Below are 25559 nucleotides of genomic sequence, written 5' to 3'. Positions count from 1 at the left end.
ATTTCCTACATCTTCAATAGAGCACAGAGTTGACAACCATGAATTATATTTCCTAGGTGCCTCTCCAACCAAGAGTTTGCATGTGACTAAGTTTTGTCCAGAAACATATGAACAGAGTCCATAGGCAAAATGTCTGCCATTTTCTTCATGATGTTTACCCTCCGTAGTACTGAGGATCAAATTCCCATATTCTTAAAGATAGTTGATTTATTCTATATCAAGAATGTATGTATAAAGTATCAACATCTGGTGTTCATAATTGTCTTATTTTGGCTCCCAAAAAGCTGTACTTCCAGACCTGAGGGTCCCTGAGGGCTCCGAGTTGCCATTGCCAATGTTTGGACAGAAAGACAGAAGGACAGGGCAAGGGATTGGGAGGGAGTGGAGGATGAAGAGAATCACCATGATCCAGACTTAGAAGGGTCAGAGTAAGAGCTACAGGAGAGAAAGCAGCCTACAATGTAGGTGGAAGGGAATAGGACCCTATTGGGGGAGTGGGGTGTTTCCCAAAAGGCAACAGGCAGCAAAGATAAAACATAGATTTAAAAGGTGTTAATCCTTGGATGCTGGGTGGAAGGGAGGTGTATGGTAGCTGTCAGGAGGATTAGAAATGTCCAGACATTGACCGTGTGTGTGCCTGTGTGTGTGTGTTTCATTCTCAAAGTCAGAGAACTCTTGGGCAAGTTCCATGACTGCACTAAAGCTGTTTAATTAATTCACTGCTACAGTCTGGTACATTGAGGTCCCATGTTAGGGAGGTATTAACCTGGACACGGGGTACACAACCCAGTCAGCCAATGCACAGTTTATTCAGTTTCAACTACTTTTAAAGACAAAGCAGGATAAAAGTTTCCCACTGTTTCTAGCTCTCTCCAGAAGCTGTTTCCCTAGCCATAGCATATCTTGAATCTTAGTGACCCAAACCTCCTTGCAGACTGAGAAACATGTCAGCCGTCCACTCTTAGACGTGTTAGAGGTGCTGCTGTCTAATTAAGCTATAAAGAAAGTTACTTTCTCATGAGAAAATGACCATGAAGTCCATGTCCTCAGGTTTGCAGCTTCCTTGGCAGACATAGCACCAGGATCCTTTGCTTGAGGACGTTTTCCTCCTCTGTATCTCAGTGTGGTGAGAGTGAGCGAACCATCCTAGGGTGCCCTGCCGCTGGCAAGCTAGGAGCAGTTGCCTCATGACATTTCTCTACAGTACAGTAAAATAGTGTTAACCCTAAACCCTAGAGAATGGCTCAGCAGACAGAGGGACCTGTGGCCCCGAATAGCCAAAGAAATTCTGCCCTCTGTCGATTGGCTGCCTAATTTTGGGCTATCACAGGCAAGGGAAAAGTCTCAATATTTGCAGCCAATCCAGTCTTTTCCAATACTTTTCCTGTGCCCTAATTAACTTAAAAACACTTAACAATTTTAGTATTAGTAATTTATTCCACATTTCAGGTACATAATTCAGACTGTGCCTAAAACAGGAAAAGTGAAAGGAGGTAAATTCTTAGTAATCTCAGATGTAAGAATCAGGGACTTATAGAATTATACAACCCTTGTTGTGTAGCTAAACCTTCAAGAAGTTCCTCTTAAACCTTGAGTGTGACCAAGCAAGACTAAGCCAAAAAGCAACATTCTGGTTCACTTTTATACTAGACTCAAGGACAGTCATATGCAATACACACATCAGTCAGACATTTCATGTCCTCTCCTGCTCACATGGGAAGCCATGGAGTCAGAAACTCAGATGATAAACTTCAGTCCAAACAAAAGAAACCAATTAAAATAACATCAAAAATAAACCTGGTTTGGTGGCACACACCTTTGCTGGGGAGACAGAGACTCCATGTCCTCCCTAGCCAGCCAGCCCAGCTGAGCTGTCCTATTCCAAGTCAATGAAAACTCCCGTTTTATAAAAATGGTGGACAGCACCTGTAGAGTAAACCCCAAGGTTGTCCTCTGGCCTGCACACATGCAAGCTCACACATGCAGAGCCACGGGACCACACTAGCCTGTAAAAGGCTTTTCATGAGCCAGGAAGATAGCTCAATGGGTAAAGGTTCTTATGTGGCCAAGCCTGACGTAATCAGTTCAATTCCTGGGACCTACACAGAAACCTGACTCCTACCAGATGGCCCTGACCTCCATGCTTTGGTTTGGTCTGTTGCTCTGTAATGTAATGATAACTGCAGGCCTCCACAGCCTGATTGTCCCAGAGACAAGAGAGTCTACATGTTTACCCAAGTGATACTATGTAAACATGTGTCCTCAAATTATTTCTGGTAGGTGAATAAAGATGCCAACAGTCAACAGCTGGGCACAGGCAGGGTTTAGCCTCCCAGGACTTCCCGCATCAGAGAAGAACCACAAGTAGGAAAGAAGGTGAAGGGGGGAGGAAGCCACCATGGGTCAGGTGGTTGGCTAATTGGAGTTAAGAGCAGCCCATACGAAACACAGCAAATTATATAGTGGGATTATTAGCTGGGAAACAGACATAACAGCCAGAGGATCCATATCTGCCCAGGTCCTTTGCTGATTAAGGCTTAATGTAAGCATAAAGCTTTTGGGTGTCTTTTACCTGGGAACTAAGTGGTCAGAGGCAGGGGAGAAACCCCAGGTTGGGATTAAATAATTTCTACAACATGTATACACACAACTACTGCCCCCCACACACAAATAATAAATGTAACTTTTGAAATGGGGATAAGGAACATGTCATCAACCATGAGGATCCAAGTTCTATCACTAAAACCCATGTGGTAGGAGGAGGACCTCCTCACTCATTGTCCTCTGACCTCCATATATGCACAGTAACACATATATACATATGCGCACAGAATACGACAATGGATTAATTAATGGATTACTTAATTAAAGGTTTTTCATATCATCTGTTCTTGGCCCCTGCTCACTTCTGTCTTTTGTTTACAAATGGACCATAAAAGTATTTTTTGAGAACTTGATGCAGATATTTGCACTTGGACCAGAATATTGTTAATGTTGGCATTCATTCTACCCTCCACTGAGCCAAGCTTCCTGGGCAAGCCATCCCCGAATAGGACTTGCCAGTGCCATTTCCACATCTAGATACCAGGATAAAGAGTCCCACTTTTAAATCCCCTGCCTGTGAGTTCAGAGCATTCCAGGGCTATCTGAAAAGCTCTTCCCAGTACAGGCCCAATACCTCTGAGTCTTTCTCATGCTCTTCCCACCCCAGCTTTAGTCTCCTTGATGGTGGCCTGGGCCCTTGAAAATGAAAGAAGTAAAAAGTTCTTGAGAAGCTGTGGCTTTTTGTTTAGCTTCTGGGTCTTAGTGTCTTTGATGAAAAGCTGGATTATAGGAAAAAGATTTTGCACATGAATTTGGGATCATAGAATTCACATCCAACAAACTGGGGAGACTGGGCTCAGAGCTGGAGAGGGGAGACTCAGGTGGAACTGAGAACTGTGCAAAGCTGCATCCCATTTCCCTTTGCCACTGCAAGAGCGGGAGAGACCCATTTCACAGTTGTGCTGTGTTGTGCTGTACTAGGCTTGGTAATGAGAAAGCACAGGGCCTCCCTTTGTAGCCTCAAACCCCAGACTCTCCTGTCTCAGTTCCCCAAGCATCAGGAGGGCAGGTGTGGGCTGCCACAGCGCTAGCAGGAACAGGAAGATTTCTGTGTTCTGTTCTCTTCTTCATGGGCTGAGGCTGAGCCTGGAGTCTCCATGTCAGTAGCATCCTTCAAGGCTGTTCCTCTGCAGCTCTGAAACCTTTTTTTGTTTTTTTTTTTTTTATGTAAACCAAGTTTATTTTTCCTTTTAAGTAGTGTTTATGTAGCACTATAGCTAGGTAAACAATGTGAATTAGTATAACTCATCTCAAAGGCCAGAGTTTTGTTTTCGTTGTTTTAATTTTTTAATGAGTCGTTAAAAAGATGCATCCTATTCTAACAGGATAAATATTTTTAAGCATTTCACTTTGAGTTAATGATGGCTCACAAATGAGCAACTCTCCTCATTGAGGAAAACAAAAAGCTGTTGTGGACAAGGGACAGCTCACTCACACAAACAAAAAGAGCTGTGTAAAAATCACTAACTGTTCCCATATTAAACCTTGACCCCTGGGGAGATGCCTGGGGAGGTTTACTGTCAGAATATTCAAGCCCTGGGGCTCCCTCTAGAGGAACAACTTGAAAACCTTCACAACTTCATTTGAAAATAACAAGAAAAATCTGACTCTACCTAAGCTATAAAATTTTAAGGCTCAGAGGTAGCATTTGAACTTTTTCAGTTGGAAACCTCTCCGGAAGGTGTCTTGCTCTAAAGCACCCATGAAATGGGCGCAGCCACTGTCTTTGCTACTGTTCCAGTCCTTTCTATACAGCAACACAGGGACAATCCTCTCCCGTTTCTGAACTGCAGTCAGCTGTGAGCATTGCTCCAGTGTGGGACAGCTAGCTCTCCTCCAGTCCTTAGGGAGAGCATTCTTAACATTTGAATGCCTGTAGCATAGCTCACCTTTGGCCCTTCTTTGTTCCTTTTGTGGAGTGGAGGTGTCAGATTCTTCAGAAGTGTTGGGCAGCAAACCATCAAAGGAATTCATGAGGCTGTGGACAGTCTCAGGTTGTACAACAACCAGAGTTCTTGACCTTTACATCCTTTCCAGCTCCAGGGGACTCCCAGACCACCAGAGCTTTAAGGTCTGGAGGCAAGATGGCCGTGTGTTAGTGGGAGTGGATTTTGAGGCGTCAAAGGCCCCCACCGTTCCCAGGTAGCATTTGTTTCTTCTACTTCTTCATCAACACTGGAACTCTCAGCTGTTCATCCCACATCTTCTTGCTCTAAAACTCTGAAATTGAAAGTCCCCATTTAAATATGTTGTTCTATATGTCACCTGGGTCACCTGTTTAGTCCTTCTCAGTTTTAGCATTCTGTTAATAGGAATAACAACAGAAACCAAGCTTTTTGAATTTTGTAGATTCTTTGCAGGGCATGGTAAGACATGCTACCTTCTATGTGATGATTTTCTAGACTAAAGTGATTTCTAAATCTTGCTTTTCTCAAGACTGGATTGGTCACCTTGTCAATAACAGATGGGGCCCGCTGATTCTTTTTACTAAGTGAGGTAATTGTGAAGGGCAAGAAAAGGACGCCCCAAACACCGAACTGCAATTAGCTGTGAACTTAGCTTTGCTGCACCTGGAGGCCATTCTGGGAAGAGAAAGCATCCATTCCAGGCCGTCCAATGAGAGGAGGTGATTGGCTTCATCCAGAGAATAGGTTGAGTAGAGTTAAAATTTGCATTTCTGATAATTCCCAGGTAATGAAGCTACTAGTACTTGTCCAGGTCACAGTTTCAGAAGTGTTGGTCTAGCATGCCTGACTGGTAAGTGAGGAGGTTGTTCAGGTTTTGATATTTATGGAATTACTACTTTCCCGAACTTCTAGGAGTACATGGCAAGAAGGCTTGAGTCTAAATGAAGAACTCGTCTTCATAGTTTGCATGGTGGTTAGTGTTTGTTGATCGTCAACTTGACAGCACCTGGAATCTCCCTGGAGACTCAGCTCTAGGCACCCAAGTGGAAGATCATTTGATTATTAGCTCTATTATATAAGGCATTACTAGATGTAGGTAGCCTCGGGACATGCCTGTGCAGAACTCTTCTGATTAGACTGATTGAAGTGGGAAGACCCACCCTCTGTGGTTGACTGGGACAGTGGACTGGATAAGAGGGATGAACTGATCTGAAGACCAGCATCTTCCTCTGCTCTCTGCCTGCAGTCAGTACAACAGCTCTCAGGCTCCTGCTGTCTTGACTTTCCACTGTGGTGCATCTTGCAACTATAAAACAAAGTAAACTTCTCTCCCTTAACTTTTGCTTTTGTACACATATTTAATCACAGCAACAGAGAAGTGACAAAGCCAATCAACTGTCACTTAAGCTCCTGAACATCCACAGGAATCTCAGCCAGGAGTCATAAGCTATTGTCCAGGAAAACTGGAAATTTAGGGGAAGAGACACTCTTTCACCATGCTTCTCCATTCATAAGCATTTTATGGGAACACAGACACTCAGAGACAGAAAGTGGTCAAATGCAATGGAACTTAAAGTACACAGCCCCCAATGACATGGTGGATCCCATGAGTCACGTGGTAGATGCCATGAGTCACATGGTGGTTCCCATGAGTCACATGGTGGTTCCCATGAGTCAGATGGTAGATCCCATTAGCTCTGCTTCCTAAGCCACTGTGTACTTATCTCCTTTTCCCCTGCTACCTGAATCCAGCTCCATCTTGCCTGAATCTTTCTGCCATGTGTCATGGTATTACCACTTTGATTTCCCATGATTCTGTGCCTTTCCCTTTGTATTCTGATGGCCATGGTGCTTGTTCAAAAACCACCAGCTGTGATGGATTTACTCCTGGTGCTATCCTATAGCCACATAGTTGAATTCAATCATTAACCTTAGTGGTTTCAATTCTGCTGATCTTAACACTAGTTTTTGTTCACATTTAGAGGACAGAGCCTTTGACTCCTTTTTATCTTTGAGGGGAGTCTTTCAACTAAGCTTCTCTGCCCCTGCACATAGAGTCTCTATGCCCCCTTGCAAGTACATAAATCATTAAATACCCCTCCGTCCGATTCGGTTGGTTTCAAGGCATGAAAAACCAGGGCCAGGCTCTTTACAGATTCATTACTTCCTTACCTTGTCCAGTACAAAGACTGCAGCACTGTATCAGGTGTGACACATGCTCTCATGCTCCCTGTTGCCCCTGCCCTCCCTGGTCAGAGTCCACATCCTAGGGTGAGCCCCCAACTCCATCTATCAAACTGCCCTCATTTCAAAGCCCCCAGTTATAAAAAGGCAGGGCCTGCCAGTACTCTAGCTCCTACTGCTGACCCACCCATTACTCCCCAGTGTGGAAACTGCCACTCTTGCAGGCCTTCTCTGTGAGGTTTGGGTCATGAATCCACACTTGGGACAAGACGAAGCTCCTAAGCCTGCTGCCCTCCTTCATGCCTGTCTGCCTCTGCTCATTCTGATGCCTCAGACCCAAAGCTCACCCTGGTTGCCTTTTCCTCCTATTTTCTCAGTTTAGTTCTAGACACTTTTTCAAATGAACTTTCATGTAAAAAGAATACTTATTCTCTCAAATCTTGGAAAACATAAAGAATTATGGACAAGAGCAACTGTGATTCATACTTTTGATTTATTTTTGCCAGGCATTATCTTTGTAGACATATTTATTATTCCCATCTGTAAGTAGTTTGTATATAAATGTGTGTTTGAATTTGTTTGTTTAGTCCTTATCCTGGTAGTATCTTTCATTTCTTTCTTTTCTTCTACTTATCATAAGGCTACAATTTTTTAAACTGTAATTTTGACAATATCTCTAGTTCTTCTTTTGGGATGGAATTTCAGGTTGGAAATGCTGGCACCCTAGGAATTTTTAGGCTCTTAGTGTATCTGTAGCAAGGCTGTTATCCAGGAAGGATGTAGAAATTGACAAACTTCCCAGAGGATCGTGAATATTTACATCTCAATAACCTCCATGTAGGTCATTGAGTTTTGCTTGGCCGTCCATCATTTAATTCAGCGTCTGTATTTCTGTGATTAGGCTGCATGGTTTTCTACATTTCTCAAGGATATGTGTTCCTTCTTCTGTGCACTGTCTTTGAACGTGCTGTCAGTTTTCAGTTGTCCTGTGTAGCCATTCTCAGTGCTTTAAGGAAACACCTGCTCCCTGAGAAGTTCTTCAGACAGGTTTGCTCTGCTGGGGACATCTTAGCACTGCAGGAGCCCATTGCTACTGAGAGTCTCCATTTACATTAAACCGTTCAGGCTTGTCTCCCTCTAGTGGACAAGGAGCAAAGTGCACCCAGCCAACTGCTGTGCATGAGGTCTGGGCCAGGGATTTAATACTTTACTGATCAACCAGCGAGGATCCCTGCCCAGTGGACTGTAACTGGACATGGCTGTCATCAGAGCAGTTTATCAGCATTTCATGTAAAACAAACAGGAACACTAAGCTCTTGGATAAGCCTAGGGAATTTTGTTTAGGTAATATTAAGACCTACTTTGGAAAATCCACACTTGCATAGCTAGAGATTGAAATATTGATGCCAATTCTTTGCTCATAGAAACAATATCAGATGCTTTTCTTTTACATCGAAAACATCATTCTTTGAAAACCTTATAAAATTACATTTATGGATTCATCTGGCGCTTTATTAAATTCTCTAGCAAATACCATAGCACACCTTCTGACAGTAGGACACAAAAAATTACACCTACTTGGAAGTCTTCTTCAGCTCTGTCCACAAGTTTAAAGGATTCATAGTAAGCACGGTAATGTTGGGGAGAAAAATCATCCCACAGATAAAGATAAAGGCTTTCAGAAGGAAGGATTTCCATTATTTTGTTTGTTTTATCCTGAAATTTTCACCCTGTGGCTGATGGATATGGACAAGGAGCCTGTAAAGAGAAGCCTGAGGAACATAGGGAGACGCAGCTTACTGATTCCCTCAAGGCCTGCATTCTCAGATCAAAGATCCCAGGCTTCCCCACACACGTCTTTTGATTTTATATTTTTACTTTTGTATTAGTTACTTTATTTACATTTCTAATGTAATCTCTTATCCTGGTTTCCCCTCCACAAACCTACATCCCACCCTTTAGCCCCATGCCCCTGCTCCCCCACCCACCCACCCTCTTCTGCCTCACGCTCTAGCATTCTCCTAGCTTGGCCCCTCAAACCCACACAAAATCTTTAGCTAGTGTCCTCATATGCATACTTTATTCAGTCCTGTTTAGCTTCTATCCACTATTATATGTTTGCTTAAAAGTAACTAGCAGACACATGGACACACCAGTGAATTGGGATTTTGAGTAGAAGTAAAAAGATAGGAAGCATGATTATTAAAATTTAGGAGGTGATCAGATGAAAGACCTGGCCATCTCATGTGAATTAGTCTTTTGCTTAAGGTAGATTCTATATAAGGTGGGAGTAGGAGGTATGCTAAAGATAGACCCCTACTTTCCTGTGTCAGCCTCCATCTATGCCCTCATGTCACTTGGGTTCCTGTAGTTTCCTCAGAGCTCTGTGAGGTGCCTCAAATCATGACTTTGCTGCCTTTCAGGTCACATTGCTACCGAGATCAGAACAACCGCAGACCACCATTCTGAGACTAGATACTTTTCCTTATGGCATTAGCCCTCCATGCCTACTAGATTCTAAATCCACAATGAAACAAATTGACCCTAATGGGACACAAACTTCAGAAATCATTATCAGTAGGAGTAACTGTGGTTAAGAGCACTGAAGGCCACCCAGGAACATCTCTCAGGAAAGACGCACATTACTAGAAGGAATCTCCTTAGCCTCTGCCTCCAATCTCTACAGCAGTCAGTGTCTTGGTTATTTCAGTCCAGAGCATGAGGAACTTGACTTCCATTAGACTCATCTCTCACCTGTCACTGCTGTGTGGTCACCGTCTCTCTCATTTCTGCTTCACAATGCCAGCAGTAATAGTGGTGACCGTGACCACTTAGACCCTTCACTTCCCTGGCACAGTCCTGTGGCTTTTAACGTTTTCATGTTCTTCTTACAAAAGACTCAGTCATTGTCTTCATTTGACAAACCTAGGAATGGGTTAAACAGCCAAACAGCACTGTCCTTCAAGTCAGCTTAAATATCACCCTTTCTAGGAGTCTCTTTGAGATGGTGTCTAAAGGTCTCAGCATCCAGGTTAGAATCCTCTCTTCAGAGTCGTGGCTTTCAGGGAAGATGGAGACATCTACATCCAGTTTTCCTAGTTTTATGGGAAAGTCACTGCTCCTGCTTTCCATGATTCTCAAGCCGGAATGGGATGGAGTGAAGATGGCTTCAAGAACAGGTTCTGGGATATTATAAACACTTGATAATTAACTCGTGTATCATTTGCTCAGCAGGAGGTGCCCCTTTAATCTGCCAAGCTCTCCATTAGCCTTAATCATTCTTCTCCCTTACAGTCTGTGCGGATGCATAGGATGTTTTTCTCATTGTGTATCTCAGTCAGCTACAGTGTGCTGGATGAGGTAGGTAGGATGAGGTCTGATGTCTACTGAATGGATAGGACTCAGACCACAACCTTAAATTGATTTAGAACCAAACATTTCACAGATGTGGTATATATTTCTCGGTTTTGTCCTCAGAGAGAGGTGTGGTGAAATGTAATTCCAACCAAAATTCCAACCATGTAAGAATGATTGATAAAGGAATGGTTCTTGTATAACTAAAAGAAACAGTATACTTATAAATTAAAAATATATTTATTCATTTTATATGTTTAGGGTTAGAGGCATCACTGTACACATGTGGAAATCAGAAGTTAACTCATGGGAGTTTGTTCTCTCCTTTCTACATGTGCATTTTCAAATCATTTGTACATGTCCGTTTGTGTGTGTGTGTGTGTGTGTGTGTGTGTGTGTGCCCGTAAATTCATGCACACTCATATATATGCATGTAATTAATAATATTCTGAATATAAACAGAGCATTTGTTTGAGAGAGTGCCCTATGGTGGGTTCAACACTTATTGAGTAAAAGTTTTTGTTGTCAACTTGATGATGCTTTACAAGGATGATGGGGATTCAAACTCTGGTCCTCACATTTGCATGGCAAGCGATTCACTAACTGCGCCTTCTCTCCAGTACCCTACAACTACATTTCATAAGCTTCCTATGTTTACTATATGATTAGTAGACAGATTCAGGTACTATTCATTTAGATTAAGTTGTATGTGTCTTAGTGATTTTTGAGAACATTAAGAGGTCCTTAGATGCCTGCAGTTGTGGCTCATCTCTTCAATCCCAGCACTCGGGAGGCAGAGGCAAGTGGATCTCTGAGTTTCAGGCAGCCTCGACTATGACCTTGTCTTCAAAACAAAACAAAAGAAAGAAAGAGAGAAAAAAAAGGAAAGAAAAAAGAGGTCGTCAGAAACAAGTCTGCAGACTGCTGCCTTAGGCTAGCATGAAGTCTCCTGAGGAGATCAGACTCCTGATAATTTGCTATAATCACGAGGTACTAATAATAAACGAGAGCCACTGTTATTAACCATGCTGATATTAATTAGTGAGGCCAACACTGCGTTCTGTGGTGTACATATACACAAGCACACAGGCATGCATATACACTCACACGCTCATAGGTGAACAAATACATATTTACTCCTAATTGTTTGGAACTAGAAAACCTTTTAATTTTCCCCAGAATGTGGAATATGTGTATACCCAGGAGACCTGGTAGAACAGAACCCTCCTGGAAGTGTCCCAAGGAAGCTTTGGAGACCTTGGACACTTGCATGGTGCAGCCCAGCTCCCCCTTACTCTGGTGTCAGGAAGGTGCAGGCCAGCTAAGCTGGGCATCTGCATCTTGTGCATGCAGACTAGTTGCACAGATGGTTCAGCTAGTTCTTGGCCATGCATTCTTCTTGGCCTGAATCCTTTTTGGAGAACTGGTCTTCCATGGAGTTAGCGCTCCCAGGGACCTCCATCAGCCACTCCTCAGTGTCATCCAGGGAGGGCTTGTAGCCACAAGGGCATCACTACTGGCCATTCACCTCGTCCTACATGAGGTTGGTCCTCTTCTTGGGATGGATGCCCTTAAAGCTCAACAACTGCTACCAGCAAGTGAGAGCCCTTGGCCAGGCAGTGGCTTCCTGCGGGGAAGGCCTGTGACAGGCTCCTGCAAGCACACTACCACCGCCTCCTCCATGCCTTGATCAGCAGCTTCAACACCTGGTTGATGAGATGCTCTGGGTTTTCCCACTCCAGGGCACACAGCTCGGCCTCCAGCAAGGCCGTGGTCTGGCACAGCACCATCGGGGGTTGCTGTCAGAAGTCAGCAGGTTGCCCAGGTCGAACTCCAGTTCTAGCTCCTTGTGCACCATGATGTGCTACAGCTTCTCTGCTTCCTCCTGCTCTTCCTTGGCCAGCAGCACCTCTGCATTCTGCCCCTCGATGGCTCTCGCTTGGGTCTCAGGTCCCTCACTTTTGGGGATTTTAACTTTTAAAAATGGACAGAAAGTTTACAATTTGATGTTTGCCCTAGATGTGAGCACCTATGTTGCCAGGAAAAGTGAGGTTCCATTGCACAAAATGGGGTTGTAAGACAGAGATTTCAGGAAAAAACATGGGTGAATATATTGAAACCATTCCTCCTCCAAGGCACACTCCATGAAACAACATTCTCCAACTTGCATACATTTAAAGGTGTAGGAAAAGAAATATTGGCCTCTAGGGAACAGAAAAAATTGTGGGAATTGGATTATATGTCACATGCATGGACCCTGGATCCTGGGTTTATACATTTCAGGAAGAAGAATATTCATCATCCAAGGTCTTTAGATCTTTGGCTATTAACAAATATGTTCTATCCATTTCAAGGCTTGATACAACTCTCCCTCTCCTCAGCAACTGAGTTGTAATGAAGCAGTGAGAACTCTGAAGCTCTGGAAGGAGAGTGTGCGAATGGGTGTTCCCTCGCTCAAAAGTGAGTCTCTGGAAAAGCCACTGCAGAACCTGGTCAGTCTGGGTGGAGGTAGTTAGCAAGTAAGCTATGGTATTTCCCAGTAACATCACTGGTAGTGTCTTCCCTGGAAATTCTCTTGTATCCAGGAGACACTAGAATGTTCTGTGATGTCAGCAGTGTTGTGGTGACACCAACTGCCTGAGCGATTTCCCTTCATTTCCTAATGGGTTCCCGAGGAGGCATGTTCTCCAGGATCCTCAGTCTCTTTCGGAGGGACAATCATATCCATGCAGAGACCAGACCAAGGCAGAGGGAGGCGAGCCTTCTATCACGTTGGAGAACAAGACGAATGGAAAGGTCCTTGAGGAGGTCAAGTGAGTACTGGGCAGTGAAAGGGGAGCTTCCTGGAGGAGGTTGGCTTGAGCTGGTCCTTCCAGGAGTAGGACGTATGATTTAGAGCCTCAGTCTTCCTAAATGGCTGACCCAGACACAACAATTTCTGATCATTAGTTTGACAGAGAACCAAGAACTGTTATATGTCAAGGGGCTTTCCTTGGATCTCTTTAGTGTCATGGGCAGTGTCAAAGAATACCAGGATGTGCCTGTGTAAGAATAACAAAGTGTCTCTCTCAGGATAGGCTGTTGAAGCACTTCATTCTCAGCTGTGTCCTGTAGACTACGTGGGTAATTGATGCCACGAGGGATACTCTCCTGGTCATATATCATGGTCACAGTTACTTTGTACTTGAACACACGTGACTAGGGATTCAAGATGTTAAACAGTTTGGACTCAAGGACTTACCTGCCTCACATCAGACATTAGCTTAGAAGGTCCTCGAATTCTTCTTGTTTAGGCCAGCTTTAGAATTTCAGTGCAGAAGGATGGCTATAGGAGGTGTGGTCTATATCTATGATGGCATATGTCACCATATGTCTATGATGGTGGGGAACAGGGACTGAGCTGAGTTCAGCTTAAAGATAGCTTTCTTGTTCTGTCAGGGAGTCACTGTATCTGTAGAACTGTTCATCCTCAGACTTCTGTTTTAGAGTAAGCATAGTTTTTCTTGACATTATGTCCCCATATATGCCTGTTTACTGGTGTTTATCTACCTACAGAGTCTGATCAGAAGGCATCATCCCAACCCTCCACGACACCTGTTGAGGAGGAGAGAATGAAGCGTTTGGAGAACCTCAAAATTGCCCTCCACAAGATGCAAAAGGAGAGAGATGAACTCAGGAGAATCCTGGCGGATTACCCTGGAAAGAATTTAAATGACAGGTAGTCACAGTGCAAGTTCTGTTAAATCCACATTTCCTCACATCACAGTAGGCTACAACTCCAGGATGGGCTCATGGTCAAAATCACTTTCCTGATTGCATCAGAATGTGAAGATCAGATGGGAATGAGAGGGTGGCACAGGCTGTTTTGATTCCTACAAACGTAAATCATAGCCTATGGCCTGAATTACAGTCTGGGAATAAGGGTAGTAGAGTGTGTGCTCTCATTGTGTTGTTTAAGTAGCCTGGACAGTTGTTGGGTTGTGGGAAGTTCTAGGTGCTCTGGTTATGAGCAATCATTGTTGTAATTGACGTGGAGGTGCTTTGGGTTCAATAGGTCCTGTGAAGAGCTGGAGGGGCCTAATCCCTCTTGCTGCCTCACAGTGTGTGACTGGACTGTCAACAGGGTATCATTGCTTTTCTCTGATTTTATTGATTGTATTTTGAGATAATGCCACATTCTTGTATTTATTTGGCATTCTAATTGTATGAGAGAGAGAGAGAGAGAGAGAGAGAGAGAGAGAGAGAGAGGGAGAGAGAGAGAGTGTTTTGTGTGAGTTTGTGTGTGTGTATGCATGTGTGAGTGCGTTTGTGTGTATAACTTAAGATCTGGGTATTCTGTGTTCTGATTTGGCCTGAGAATTATCCTATGTCAATTTCCATGGCATGATAATGATGTGGCTGAGAGCCTCACTTTGAACAGTACAACATTTCACATCTGCTCAGGTGGACACACATGGCAATCTCCTGGTGTGTGTTATAATTTCTTTTCCCTGTAAATACTGTCCATGTTCCTGTGGGTTTTCATGTAGCAATAGATTCTATGATTGAGAATTGTTACCTAAGAACAGGAGAATAGGCTTCATGGGTTTAAGTTGGAGCCTGGATGGTGGCACAGGACCCTCGAATGTTCCTGGCAAGCTAGTCTATTCCTTCAAACCCTGTCAGGGAGCTCAATCAAATCAGCTCCCTGCTTTTGTTTCCTGGCACTGCTGTCCCTGCGGCCATAATAATAAACTTAATAAATACCAAATGGACCCAAAACCAAGGAGCAAGGGTGTGGCATGTCCTAGGCTGGGGTAGTTCAGGATTCAGTCTAAATTCATATAATTCTTGTATCCTTCATTCATAATGTTATTTGATCCTTGGACCACGCCCTGCCACAGGAACAAGTTTGAGTCCGAGATGCTCATGATGCAGCACGAGGAAGTGATGACCGACATGAAGAAAATGAGCGAGCAGATCAATACCGCTTTGGTCAAATGTAAAAACCTTACACTGGAAAATGACTGGTACTGGTGAGTAACTTACAAGGTTGTGACCCCAGCACTAGGCAAGCATATGTCAGCCCATTCTTATCTTTGAAATAAAGTGAGGATCAGGCTTTATAGTGTTTGAAGCATACCAGGAAGCCTGTCTCTAAGGAAGGCTCTAGGATTTTTACCTCTTGTAGATAGTTTGAACAAATGGAAAGAGACTGTGAGATTCATCAGTCATTGTCCTTCCCAAATAGGGATCCTGTACATAGAAAATGTGTGAACAATGATGGAGTCATCAATCAATCCTGATGCTCTGGGGCTCTGACAGGACACACACAGCACACACACACACACACACACACACACACACACACACACACACACACACACACACACACAGGACACATAGAAAGATTGGATCCCAAGGGACATTCTAATAAAAAGGACATATAAGTACACACAGGGATTAAGTACTGTTCTAGGAAAAACTTGAATCAATGGTGTCAGGTTTTTGAGAAGTGCCCTGAGTCTTCTGGAATGTTGCTCTTTTCTCCATTTGACCTGTCTCTAGGTTATGCTCCATGGCTACTGTGGACTTGGACTATAATCTGGGGCTCTCTTCTGATCAGGACCCTAGAACGAGGAATGGACTTGGAGAAGTGGGAGGAAGTTGGAGACTGGCTGGGATTCACCATTTTTTCTTTGTGTCTCAGCCGCAGCTTCTGCCCCCTCCTAACTGAGTGTTTTGAGCTGAAGAACAATGCCCAGAGAGCATGGAATGAGTACAAGAGGCTTCTAAGGGATCAGATTGCACTGGAAGAATCCATTAAGGAAACAACAAGGTTCTGTGGGGAAGCCAGTATGAAAATCCGAGTAACAAGCAGCCTCAGGTAGGATGAATGAAGCATCAAGGGCAGGTTTTCCTGATATCTAAGCAGAAACCAAGTCAAACCAATTTAACCTTTCTCCAAATTATCCAGAAACTCTCCTAGGTCTCATCCAGTTGTTCATTTCTTTGACCATTTACAAAACTTTCTGTGATTCTAGCTTCATGCAAGAAACTGGAGGATTGACAACCAAATCCTCCTGCTCAACTAGAAAATGCATTTCCTTAAGGGGGATCTGTTGATCACACATTGCCCACTTACATGCCATTATGCTAGAGGGATGCCATGTGGTAGCCGTCTTTGTAGTGCACAGAACTGATTAGAGTTCAGTTCAATTGCTAAAAGAATGGCTCTCATTGTCAATCATGATGGGGCCTGTGGACTTTCTCTCCTTTCCCCCGTACATTGAAAATGGTCCCTTCTGCCTGTCCAAATCGTGGTTCCTAGTGACAGAGCTTGAGAAGCAGTGTGTCAGTCCTGTTCTATGTCAGTGTTTTGGTGTTCTTTCCTGGGGCTTCTGTCCTGGAGCTGACTGGATGAACAGGGATGTAAGAAAGGCTTCTCTCAGGGTGAGGGTTTGTGTGAGATATGTGAGGGTTAGAGGGAAATTTTTCTCCAACTCTCTCAACCTCGTGTACCCAAGAAGTGCATTCCCCACACAGGTTTACTCTATAAGGGATGGACAGCAGTGTCTACGCTCTCACTTGACACATTTCCTTTGCCTAATCTGTATTCAACAACTGTGCTTCCAGAAGGATGGCCTCCCCATTCTTTTCTGCTTCTCACTTATGATTTCTCTCTCTCTCTCTCTCTCTCTCTCTCTCTCTCTCTCTCTCTCTCTCTCCGCACCCCTCCCTCCTTCCCTCCCTCCCCCTCTCCATTTCTCTCTGACTCTGTGTGTGTGTGTGTATCTGTGTGTGTGTGTGTTTGTGTCGTTGGGCACAGATGTGTGAACATGGTTATGGCTATGGTACATATGTTACATTGGGAGTTGCTTGTTTTAAGTGTTTGAGGTATGGGTGCTTACATATAGAAGTGTGTGTATATGTTAGTTTGTGCATATGTGTGTGTGTGTGTGAACACAACAAGTTTCTGAACACAGACACATATTTATATATATTGTATTAGTCTATATGTACACATATAGAAATGTAAAAGAGAGAAGAAGAGGAAACACAATGTTTCCAAATAGTTTTAAACTGTTCTTAATGGGGTTTTGATTACTATTGAAATTATTACAGTGGGAAAACTATTCATCAACATTGACATTACTTGGAGAAAAACTCAGGAATAGGGTACAGGGATTTGAGGAGAGTCTGCTGTGTGAAATCCATGTACCTGAGTGTGGAAACTGCTGACTCAGGGCTCTTTTGCCTTCTTTGCTCTCGGTGTAAAGTAACACTGGAAGGTCATGTGCTTGTTGTCTCTTCTCAACATCCTGGTTATGTTAATCATTACCTGCCACCACTTTCTTTCCAGATTGGCCTAAACTTGGTTGAATATACATTGGCTTTGGAGTTTGCTCTGGAATTTGTTAATTGAAAGATTAATTTGCTTAGAGTTGAATCTGCAGGCAGAAGATGTCCAGGAGTTATGCTGAGGTGGAATCACATCTTTGCCTCAGACAGAACCTTAGGCTCAACATAGTCCACAGCACCCACCCTGTGTTGGGTCTGTAGCACTCTTAACTATTGTTATTCAAAATCATTTGTTCTGAGTGAAAATCATCTGTAAGGAGGGTTTAGAAAAGTGATGACCCTAAGGCATTGCTGGAGGTGTCAAATGGGTAGCCCTGTGAGAAGCCATGCACAACTCTTGTGAAAGTTCAACCTTTGACATGCGATTCCAGAACAAGAAGTAGGTGTCAGCAGAGAAACTGTGGCACATTAGTGTTGTAGTGGTTCACCTCAGAGCAGCCATGAAGCAAAATTATCCAGATGTCCATCAGTCAGAAAGTGAAAAGGTACAATGTTGTCCAGCATTTCCATGGACTGTGGCTGAGTTTGATTATACCTGCTAGCATTTGACTTTGAATCAGTCAGCCTTATCTCACTCGAATTATATCTGATAGCATCCCAGTCCAAGTTTTACCTTGGATTGTGGTTATGGAGATTTCCTAGCTGTTTGTGCTGGTAGTTTGGCTGCCCTGTCAGGTACTGTATCCTAAAGGGTCCTCATATTGAAAAATGCAGCTCACTTTGCATGCACTGGGAAACAGTGAGCAGAGGACAGAAGAGGCTCACCTGCCCCCACCCAGTGCTCTCTTGCCTGAAATCAGCCTCCTGTGCACAGCCTTGTGACCTTGCTAAGCAGTCTTGGCTAAAGGCCTAGATGTCACATTTCTAATTTATGATTTTCAGGGGAATACACTTTATTGGCTGAGCTGTCTTTAGCCTATGCTCACTGTGTACTTACCCCATTCCAGGTTTTTTTTTCTTATGCCACAATAGTAGACTGGGTGATCTCTTCTATTACCATTAACTGGGAAACTAAGCACATTCTGCAAAATACTCTGCCTGTATGTGTGAACAAATATATTTGGGTGAGATCAAAGGTGTGTATGTCTGTCTGTCTGTCTGTCTGTCTGTCTGTCTGTCTCTGTATACATGCCTGTCTCCATGGACAATATCATCTTCTAATGACCAGGATGAGGAGAGAATGTAGGAAAGTCTGTAGGACGCCCTGAATCAGAACAAACTGTTCACTGAGCAAAAGGCCTTGTCTGAGAAGATGCGGCATCATTTCGGTGTCACTGAGATGATTTGAAAGCACAGGATGAGAGGACCCAAGTAGATTACCTGTACTTATAAACTGTCTTATTGGGTGTGTGACTTTCATCATAGTTATCAGCATCTGTCAGCTAGGAGCAGCTCAGAATATTATTCCTGTCCATTTTAAAAGAAATTCCATCCATGAAGTGTATGTGATCCATAGAGATTCTGGCTATTGTGTACTGATCCCTCCAGTCTGAGCTCTCTTGTATTATCTGAGCCCAGTGCCTTTAAGTCTCCCCACAAATAGTTTTATGATAACCATAAACAAAGGAGTGGTATAGATTATTTTCTGCATGAGTATCTCCTTTAGAGTTCAATGCCTACCCTTGGCAAGATTTCCATGCAGTATATTCTTGCCAAATATAATATCACTTCAGTGTGCATGTACTTCTTGAGATATTGTTTCTCTGGGTCTTTGCAGATATCGAGGTTGTATTTGGACCCCAGGCATATTCCTGCAGTGGAGGAATAATGATAGTCTTCATTTCAGTGATGGACAGGCCTCCAAGGCCTTCCTATTGTTTTCTAGGTTGTTCACATCTCTCCTCAACTGACGTTGAGACATTGCTACATGGTTTTAAAATATAATATATATGGACGATTGGAATTATCTGCTGTTCACTGTTCAATTTTTAGCAGTTTTAAAGCTGGGAAAATATGCAGGCCTGTGGGATCTCTTACCCTTCTGTCCTGGGCATGAGAAAATGACCTCAGATGAAAGATCATCCTGGATTTTCCTGCTGAATTGTGCGCTGTGTATGGGAGAAGTGACATGGCAGGTCCTCACCAGGCCTTTTCCACCCCTAGGTCTGAACACTCCAGCAGACGCTTGCCCATGGCCCAGACCAGGACTACAGCTCTCAGAGACAGACCTGTCCAGCAGGAGCACTGAGGGTGCAAAGATTGACAACACCTCCCGCATCTCAGTCCTTGTAACCTTTCCAATCTTGGGCTGAATTTGAAAGACCTTGAGATGTGGCATGGAACACGCCTCACGTTTAACCCTTTGACGACTTGTCCATCAACAACCAACCACCCTGTATGAGGCAGGTCTACATTCCTCTTGAAGAGATTTTACCATCTTACCTGCCGTTCTGCTGTGTTTGCAAGGCCAGCAACAGGCTGGAGTTACATGTTGAAAAATCAGCATGAATTGAATGCTGACTAATTTACTTGTTATATTTGGTTTTTAGTTTGAAGTTTGGTTGTTTTATGCATTTGTTTTTATTTGTTTAAGTTTGAAGTTTTTTATTCATTTGTTAACTTTAGTGTATGTAATTAATATTAAATAATTAATATTCCTAAGGCTATATACATTGAACTCATTGACTCCCCAATTTAAAATGTTCTTGAATAAATTAATGTTTGTTTATAAATAAAAATGTGACCTTTAACCCTTCACTCACAAGGCCGTCCTGAGTCGTGTGTGGTTCTTCCTCCTGTAACAGCACAAGTGTAAGGCAACAGTGGTTTTTTGCAAGTCTCATGCAGCGTAGGCTTCATCATCAGTTCACAGCCAGCCAGAGCTGTGCAGGAAACTGTGCTCTTGATGTAGACTGTGTGTCATGCTCTGTGGAACCCCCCTTCATGATGAAATATATCCTTGCTTTATCCCTGTGCTCACAAATTTAGCTTCCTTTATAATGACAAACAAAGGAGAAACACAGAATTATTTCTCTAATACATTAGAGGAAATAAAACAATTCAGTATGGGAATGTAAAATGTTCAGGACACACAGACTTTGATGCCTGTGGATTCCTTGAAATATAGCATCAACTATGACTGCACATTTAATGAATTCCACCAATTGTAGAGGAATGAACATTTTTACTATTTTTGTTGTTGGTTTGTTTGTTGTTATTGATAATGATGTTTTGCTGAGTTCATTTTGATATATATCATAGCTTCTTTTGGGCGGAGGTCTTACAGTTTTGAATTATTTCTTTTTTGCAATTTGTAGTGGATATTTTTATCTATATTTCAAATATTCTGTCCCTTTCCAGTTTCATCCCATAAAATCCCTATTCTCTCCCCAGAATGCCTACCTCTATGTGGGTGCTAACCCACATGCCTGTTGTCTCCCTCCCACCTCCCCATATTCGTTTTCATGCAATTCTGCCAGCGGCCAGCAGAGGGCAGTGGATTTCACTGGGATGTGATGTGACAGAGAATTGTTAATTGCCCCTTAGGTCCTCTGGGATTCAAATTCTCAAACAGATGAGCCATGGCTCCAGTCCCTGTCCTGGACTTTTGCAATGAATTCTATTATTTACAACTTGTCTGCCAATTCTGTGAGTTCATTGAGAGAGCATTTTCTAATTTGTCATTAATGATTTTTTTTAATGACCATTTACAGAAATTGTTAAACATTATTTCCCTGTGCACATTCACTAATGGGCTTATATTTGAAACAGATTTGAAAAACTAAAACACTATATTTAAAAAAACGCAATTCAAATGGGCTATATACATAAGCATAATACAGTTGAAGAAACTTAAATGACTTAGAAACTCATATTAAATATTTATTATCCTTGGACACGACAGAAATGCCAATCAAAATTATTCTGAAATATTTTTTCATACCTTTCATAACTTAGTTTAGTAACACATAAGAGAATTCCCTCCTACTGGGTATGGAGCAAGGGGAACATTGAGAGTCTCCTGTAGATTTGCAATGCAAATTTCTTTAGCAACTTTGGAAATCAGAATGCAGTTTCTTCAGGAAGGTGGTAATGGGTAAACCTCAAGATACAACATCAAGGCATATATCCTAATGTTGACTCATCCTAGTATAGACACCCTTTCTCCACCATGTTCAGTGAAGCTCTCTTATAATATTCAGAATTTGGAAATATTCAAGTGGTCCCTTACGAGATGAGTGCATAAAGAAAGCATGGTGCATTTCCAGACAGGATTGCTGATCAATAACTACAAAAGGAAAAAGGAAGGCATGTAATTTTCAGGACAATGAATGGATCTTGTAAAATCATCCTGGATGAAGTGATCCAGATCAATGAGGACAAATGGGATACATATTCACTGTAATCTGAATGTTAATTGTTGGACCTGTGTAATTGTATGATCAGTTTAGTGTAAGGGTCAAGGGACGTGGGCCAGACTGTCCCCATTTTGGGTGTTGTTTGCCTTGATCATACATTTGTATGCCTTTCTGAAAGAGAAATGTATTCATTTTTATTTATATTGGTGAATTGTTCTTTGCCTGACTTTTGTCTGAGGTCCCTCTGCATGCAGTTCTCTCAGTGGCCAGAAGAGGGCACGAGATATCCTGTTATAGATGATTGTTAAGAGTCCTATAGGTCCTCTGAGGGAGCAGCAGATTTTGCATTGGGTTCTGTTGTTTATGGTTTGCCTCTCCCCAACTGGTTATCTCTGATGTTAACTGTCATGAGTGTCTCTGACTGGATCCAGCCTCATTGGAGGAATATAGAGCTCTATGAGCTGGGCAACAGCTGGTCTCCTGGGAGTCAGGTAGTACTGTCTCTGTTTAGGGTGGGCCTCCTGGGTCTCTGGTTTGAGCAGGCCTCCAGGGTCCCTGGAAGTACAAACCCACAGGCCTCAGAGAATTTTGAGAGAGTCTGTACTGTTATTTTCTAGCTTCCCTTCCCATTTCCTACATCTTCAATAGAGCACAGAGTTGACAACTATGAATTATATTTCCTAGGTGCCTCTCAAACCAAGAGTTTGCATGTGACTAAGTTTTGTTGAGAAACATATGAACAGAGTCCATAGGCAAAATGTCTGCCATTTTCTTCATGATGTTTACCCTCCGTAGTACTGAGGATCAAATTCCCATATTCTTAAAGTTAGTTGATTTATTCAATATCAAGAATGTATGTGTAAGGTATCAATATCCGGTGTTCATAATTGTCTTATTTTGGCTCCCAAAAAGCTGCACTTCCAGACCTGAGGGTCCCTGAGGGCTTCGAGTTGCCATTGCCAATGTTTGGACAGAAAGACAGAAGGACAGGGCAAGGAATTGGGAGGGAGTGGAGGATGAAGGGAATCACCATGATCCAGACTTAGAAGGATCAGAGTTAAGAGCTACAGGAGAGAAAGCAGCCTACAATGTAGGTGGAAGGGAATAGGACCCTATTGGGGGAGTGGGTTGTTTCCCAGAAGGCAACAGGCAGCAAAGATAAAACATAGATTTAAAAGGTGTTAATCCTGGGATGCTGGGTGGAAGGGAGGTGTATGGTAGCTGTCAGGAGGATTAGAAATGTCCAGACATTGACCGTGTGTGTGCCTGTGTGTGTGTGTTTCATTCTCAAAATCAGAGAACTCTTTGGCAGGTGCCATGACTGCACTAAGGAGCCAAAGCTGTTTAATTAATTCACTGCTACAGTCTGGTACATTGAGGTACCAGGTGAGGGTCATATTAAACTGGACACGGGGTACACAGCCCAGTCAGCCAATGCACAGTTTATTCAGTTTCATTTCTGTTAAAGACAAAGCAGGATAAAAGTTTCCCACTGTTTCTAGTCTCTCCAGAAGCTGTTTCCCTAGCCATAGCATATCTTGGATCTTAGTGACCCAAACCACCTTGCAGAATGAGAAACATGTCAGCTATCCAACTCTTAGACGTGTTAGAGGTGCTGCTGTCTAATTAAGCTATAAAGAAAGTTACTTTCTCGTGAGAAAATGACCATGAAGTCCTCGTCCTCAGGTTTGCAGCTTCCTTGGCAGACAGAGCACCAGGATCCTCTGCTTGAGGACGTTCACCTCCTCTGTATCTCAGTGTGGTGAGAGTGAGCGAACCATCCTAGGGTGCCCTGCCTCTGGAAAACTAGGAACAGTTGCCTCATGGCATTTCTCTACAGTACAGTAAAATAGTGTCACCCCTAATCCCTAGAGAATGGCTCAGCAGACAGAGGGACCTGTGGCCCTCAATAGCCGGAGAAATGCTGCCCTCTGTGGATTGGCTGCCTAATTTTGGGCTATCACAGGCAAGGGAAAAGTCTCAATATTTGCACCAGATCCAGCCTTTTCCAATAGTTTGGCCCTAATAAATTTAAGGACACAATCATTTTAGTATTAGTAATTTATTCCACATTTCATCTACCTAATCCAGACTGTACCTAAATCGGGGAAAATGAAAGGAAGTAAATTCTTAGTCATCTCAGATGTCAGAGTCAGGGACTTAGAGAATTATACAACCTTTGTTGTGTGACTAAACCTTCAAGAAGTTCGTCTTAAGCCTTGAGTGTGACCAAGCAAGACTAAGCCAGAAAGCAACATTCTGGTTCACTTTTATACCAGACTCAAGGACAATCATACACAACACACAGTCAGTCAGATATTTCATGTCCTCTCCTGCTCACATGGGAAGCCATGGGGCCAGAAAATCAGACGATAAACTTCAGTCCAAACAAAAGAAGCCAATTAAACAACAACAATAAAGAAACCTGGTTTGGTGGCACACAGCTTTGCTGCGGAGACAGAGACTCCATGTCCTCCCTAGCCAGCCAGCCCAGCTGACCTGTCCTATTCCGAGGCAATGAAAACTCCCGTTTTATAAAAATGGTGGACGGCACCTGAAGAGTAACAACCAAGGTTGTCCTCCGGCCCCCACACATGCAAGCTGGATTCTGGATGGTGTTTTCTTCTCCTCTGGAAGACACAGGAAACTCTACCATTCAGCTCCTCCAAGGCTTCAGGCATCTGCATGGATGGCACAGCAAGAGGAGAGACAGTGTCAGTGCATCCACTGCTCCACCACAGTCTGCTTTCTCATTAGTAAACAAAAGGCCTCCCAGGAATTCTGAGGCCTTAAAGAAGGAGGTAGAAACAGCTTTTGAATGACTCAAAAGTGTTTTTAAAAAATCTATTGAGTGGGTTCTCATTTGAAGTTCATAGAACACTCACTTCCTAGTTTGAAAATTGGTATTTGAGGAGCAAATTAAACATCGAAGCTTTTTAAAAATGTATCTTAAGGAAACCAAAAAGGTCCAAATGATGACTGTTCTACTGTATAGAAGACTGTTAATTAAGAATATGGAAAGCAAGACAGAATCAGAAAGGCCCACATTCTGTAATTCTATTAAATTCAGCAATTTAGTTACTATGTTGAATTCTAATTAAAATGTTCAGTTGTTGGGACATAAGAAAGTCACATAGGACCATAAGTAACACTGCAGAGATTGCTTTCTTGTGGTTGGTGGTGAGAGAGGGGCTAAGGGATCAGTGAAAGCTCAGACTGGACCAACAAGCTCATCAGGTAAAGGAGATTGCCACCAAGCCTGGTGACTTGAGTGTGATCCCTGGAATCAGGTCCAAAGGAGAGAACTCCTCCCAAAAGTTACACTTTACTACATAGTACACAGTGGCAATCATGTACACAATTGCACACACACACACACACACACACACACACAGAGAGAGAGAGAGAGAGAGAGAGAGAGAGAGAGAGAGAGAGAGAGGTGAATAAAAATAATATATTTTGTAAAGGTTCAAACATCACAATGCCTAAGAATTAATCTTAGCATCCAATAAGTGTTGCAGAACAGAAGGGAGAAGCAGGCCATTCAGCAGGAGCAGTAGGCCAAGTCTTCACCAGCAAGCAAGTTTCTAAGAAGGTGGGTCTTGAGGCAAAAACGATTGGGAACCAGGCTGTGTCCCAACAAATGGACCATCAAAGGATTTTTTGAGAACTCGATGCAGACATTTGCATTTGGACCAGAATTATTGTTAATGTTGGCATTCATTCTACACTCCACCCAGCAGTTACCTAGCAACAGCCAGGTAGGCCTGGCTTGCTATAAAAGAGACTCTTTAGCCTCTCATGTTCCCTGACTCTCTAACCCCTTTGCTTTCCCTGACCCCATTCCCCTTTTCTTCCCCTGCCCCATTGC

General features: G+C 43.0%; 1 protein-coding gene across 1 annotated transcript; it reads left to right on the top strand.

Moving 5' to 3' along the window:
• Positions 1-12674: 12674 nt before the first annotated feature.
• Positions 12675-20098, top strand: LOC134481952 (disks large homolog 5-like). The gene is made up of 4 exons (XM_063274782.1): positions 12675-13767; positions 14933-15064; positions 15739-15915; positions 19494-20098. Exons 1-4 carry the CDS (start codon positions 13661-13663, stop codon positions 19576-19578), a joined length of 501 nt encoding a protein of 166 aa, XP_063130852.1. The 5' UTR covers positions 12675-13660; the 3' UTR covers positions 19579-20098.
• Positions 20099-25559: the final 5461 nt, after the last annotated feature.

The sequence above is a fragment of the Rattus norvegicus genome, chromosome 15, assembly GCF_036323735.1.
Source record: "Rattus norvegicus strain BN/NHsdMcwi chromosome 15, GRCr8, whole genome shotgun sequence".
Classification (NCBI taxonomy): Eukaryota; Metazoa; Chordata; class Mammalia; order Rodentia; family Muridae; genus Rattus; species Rattus norvegicus.
The sequence above is the reverse complement of the archived record's forward strand: the minus strand, read 5'-3'. Positions and strand labels throughout refer to the sequence as shown.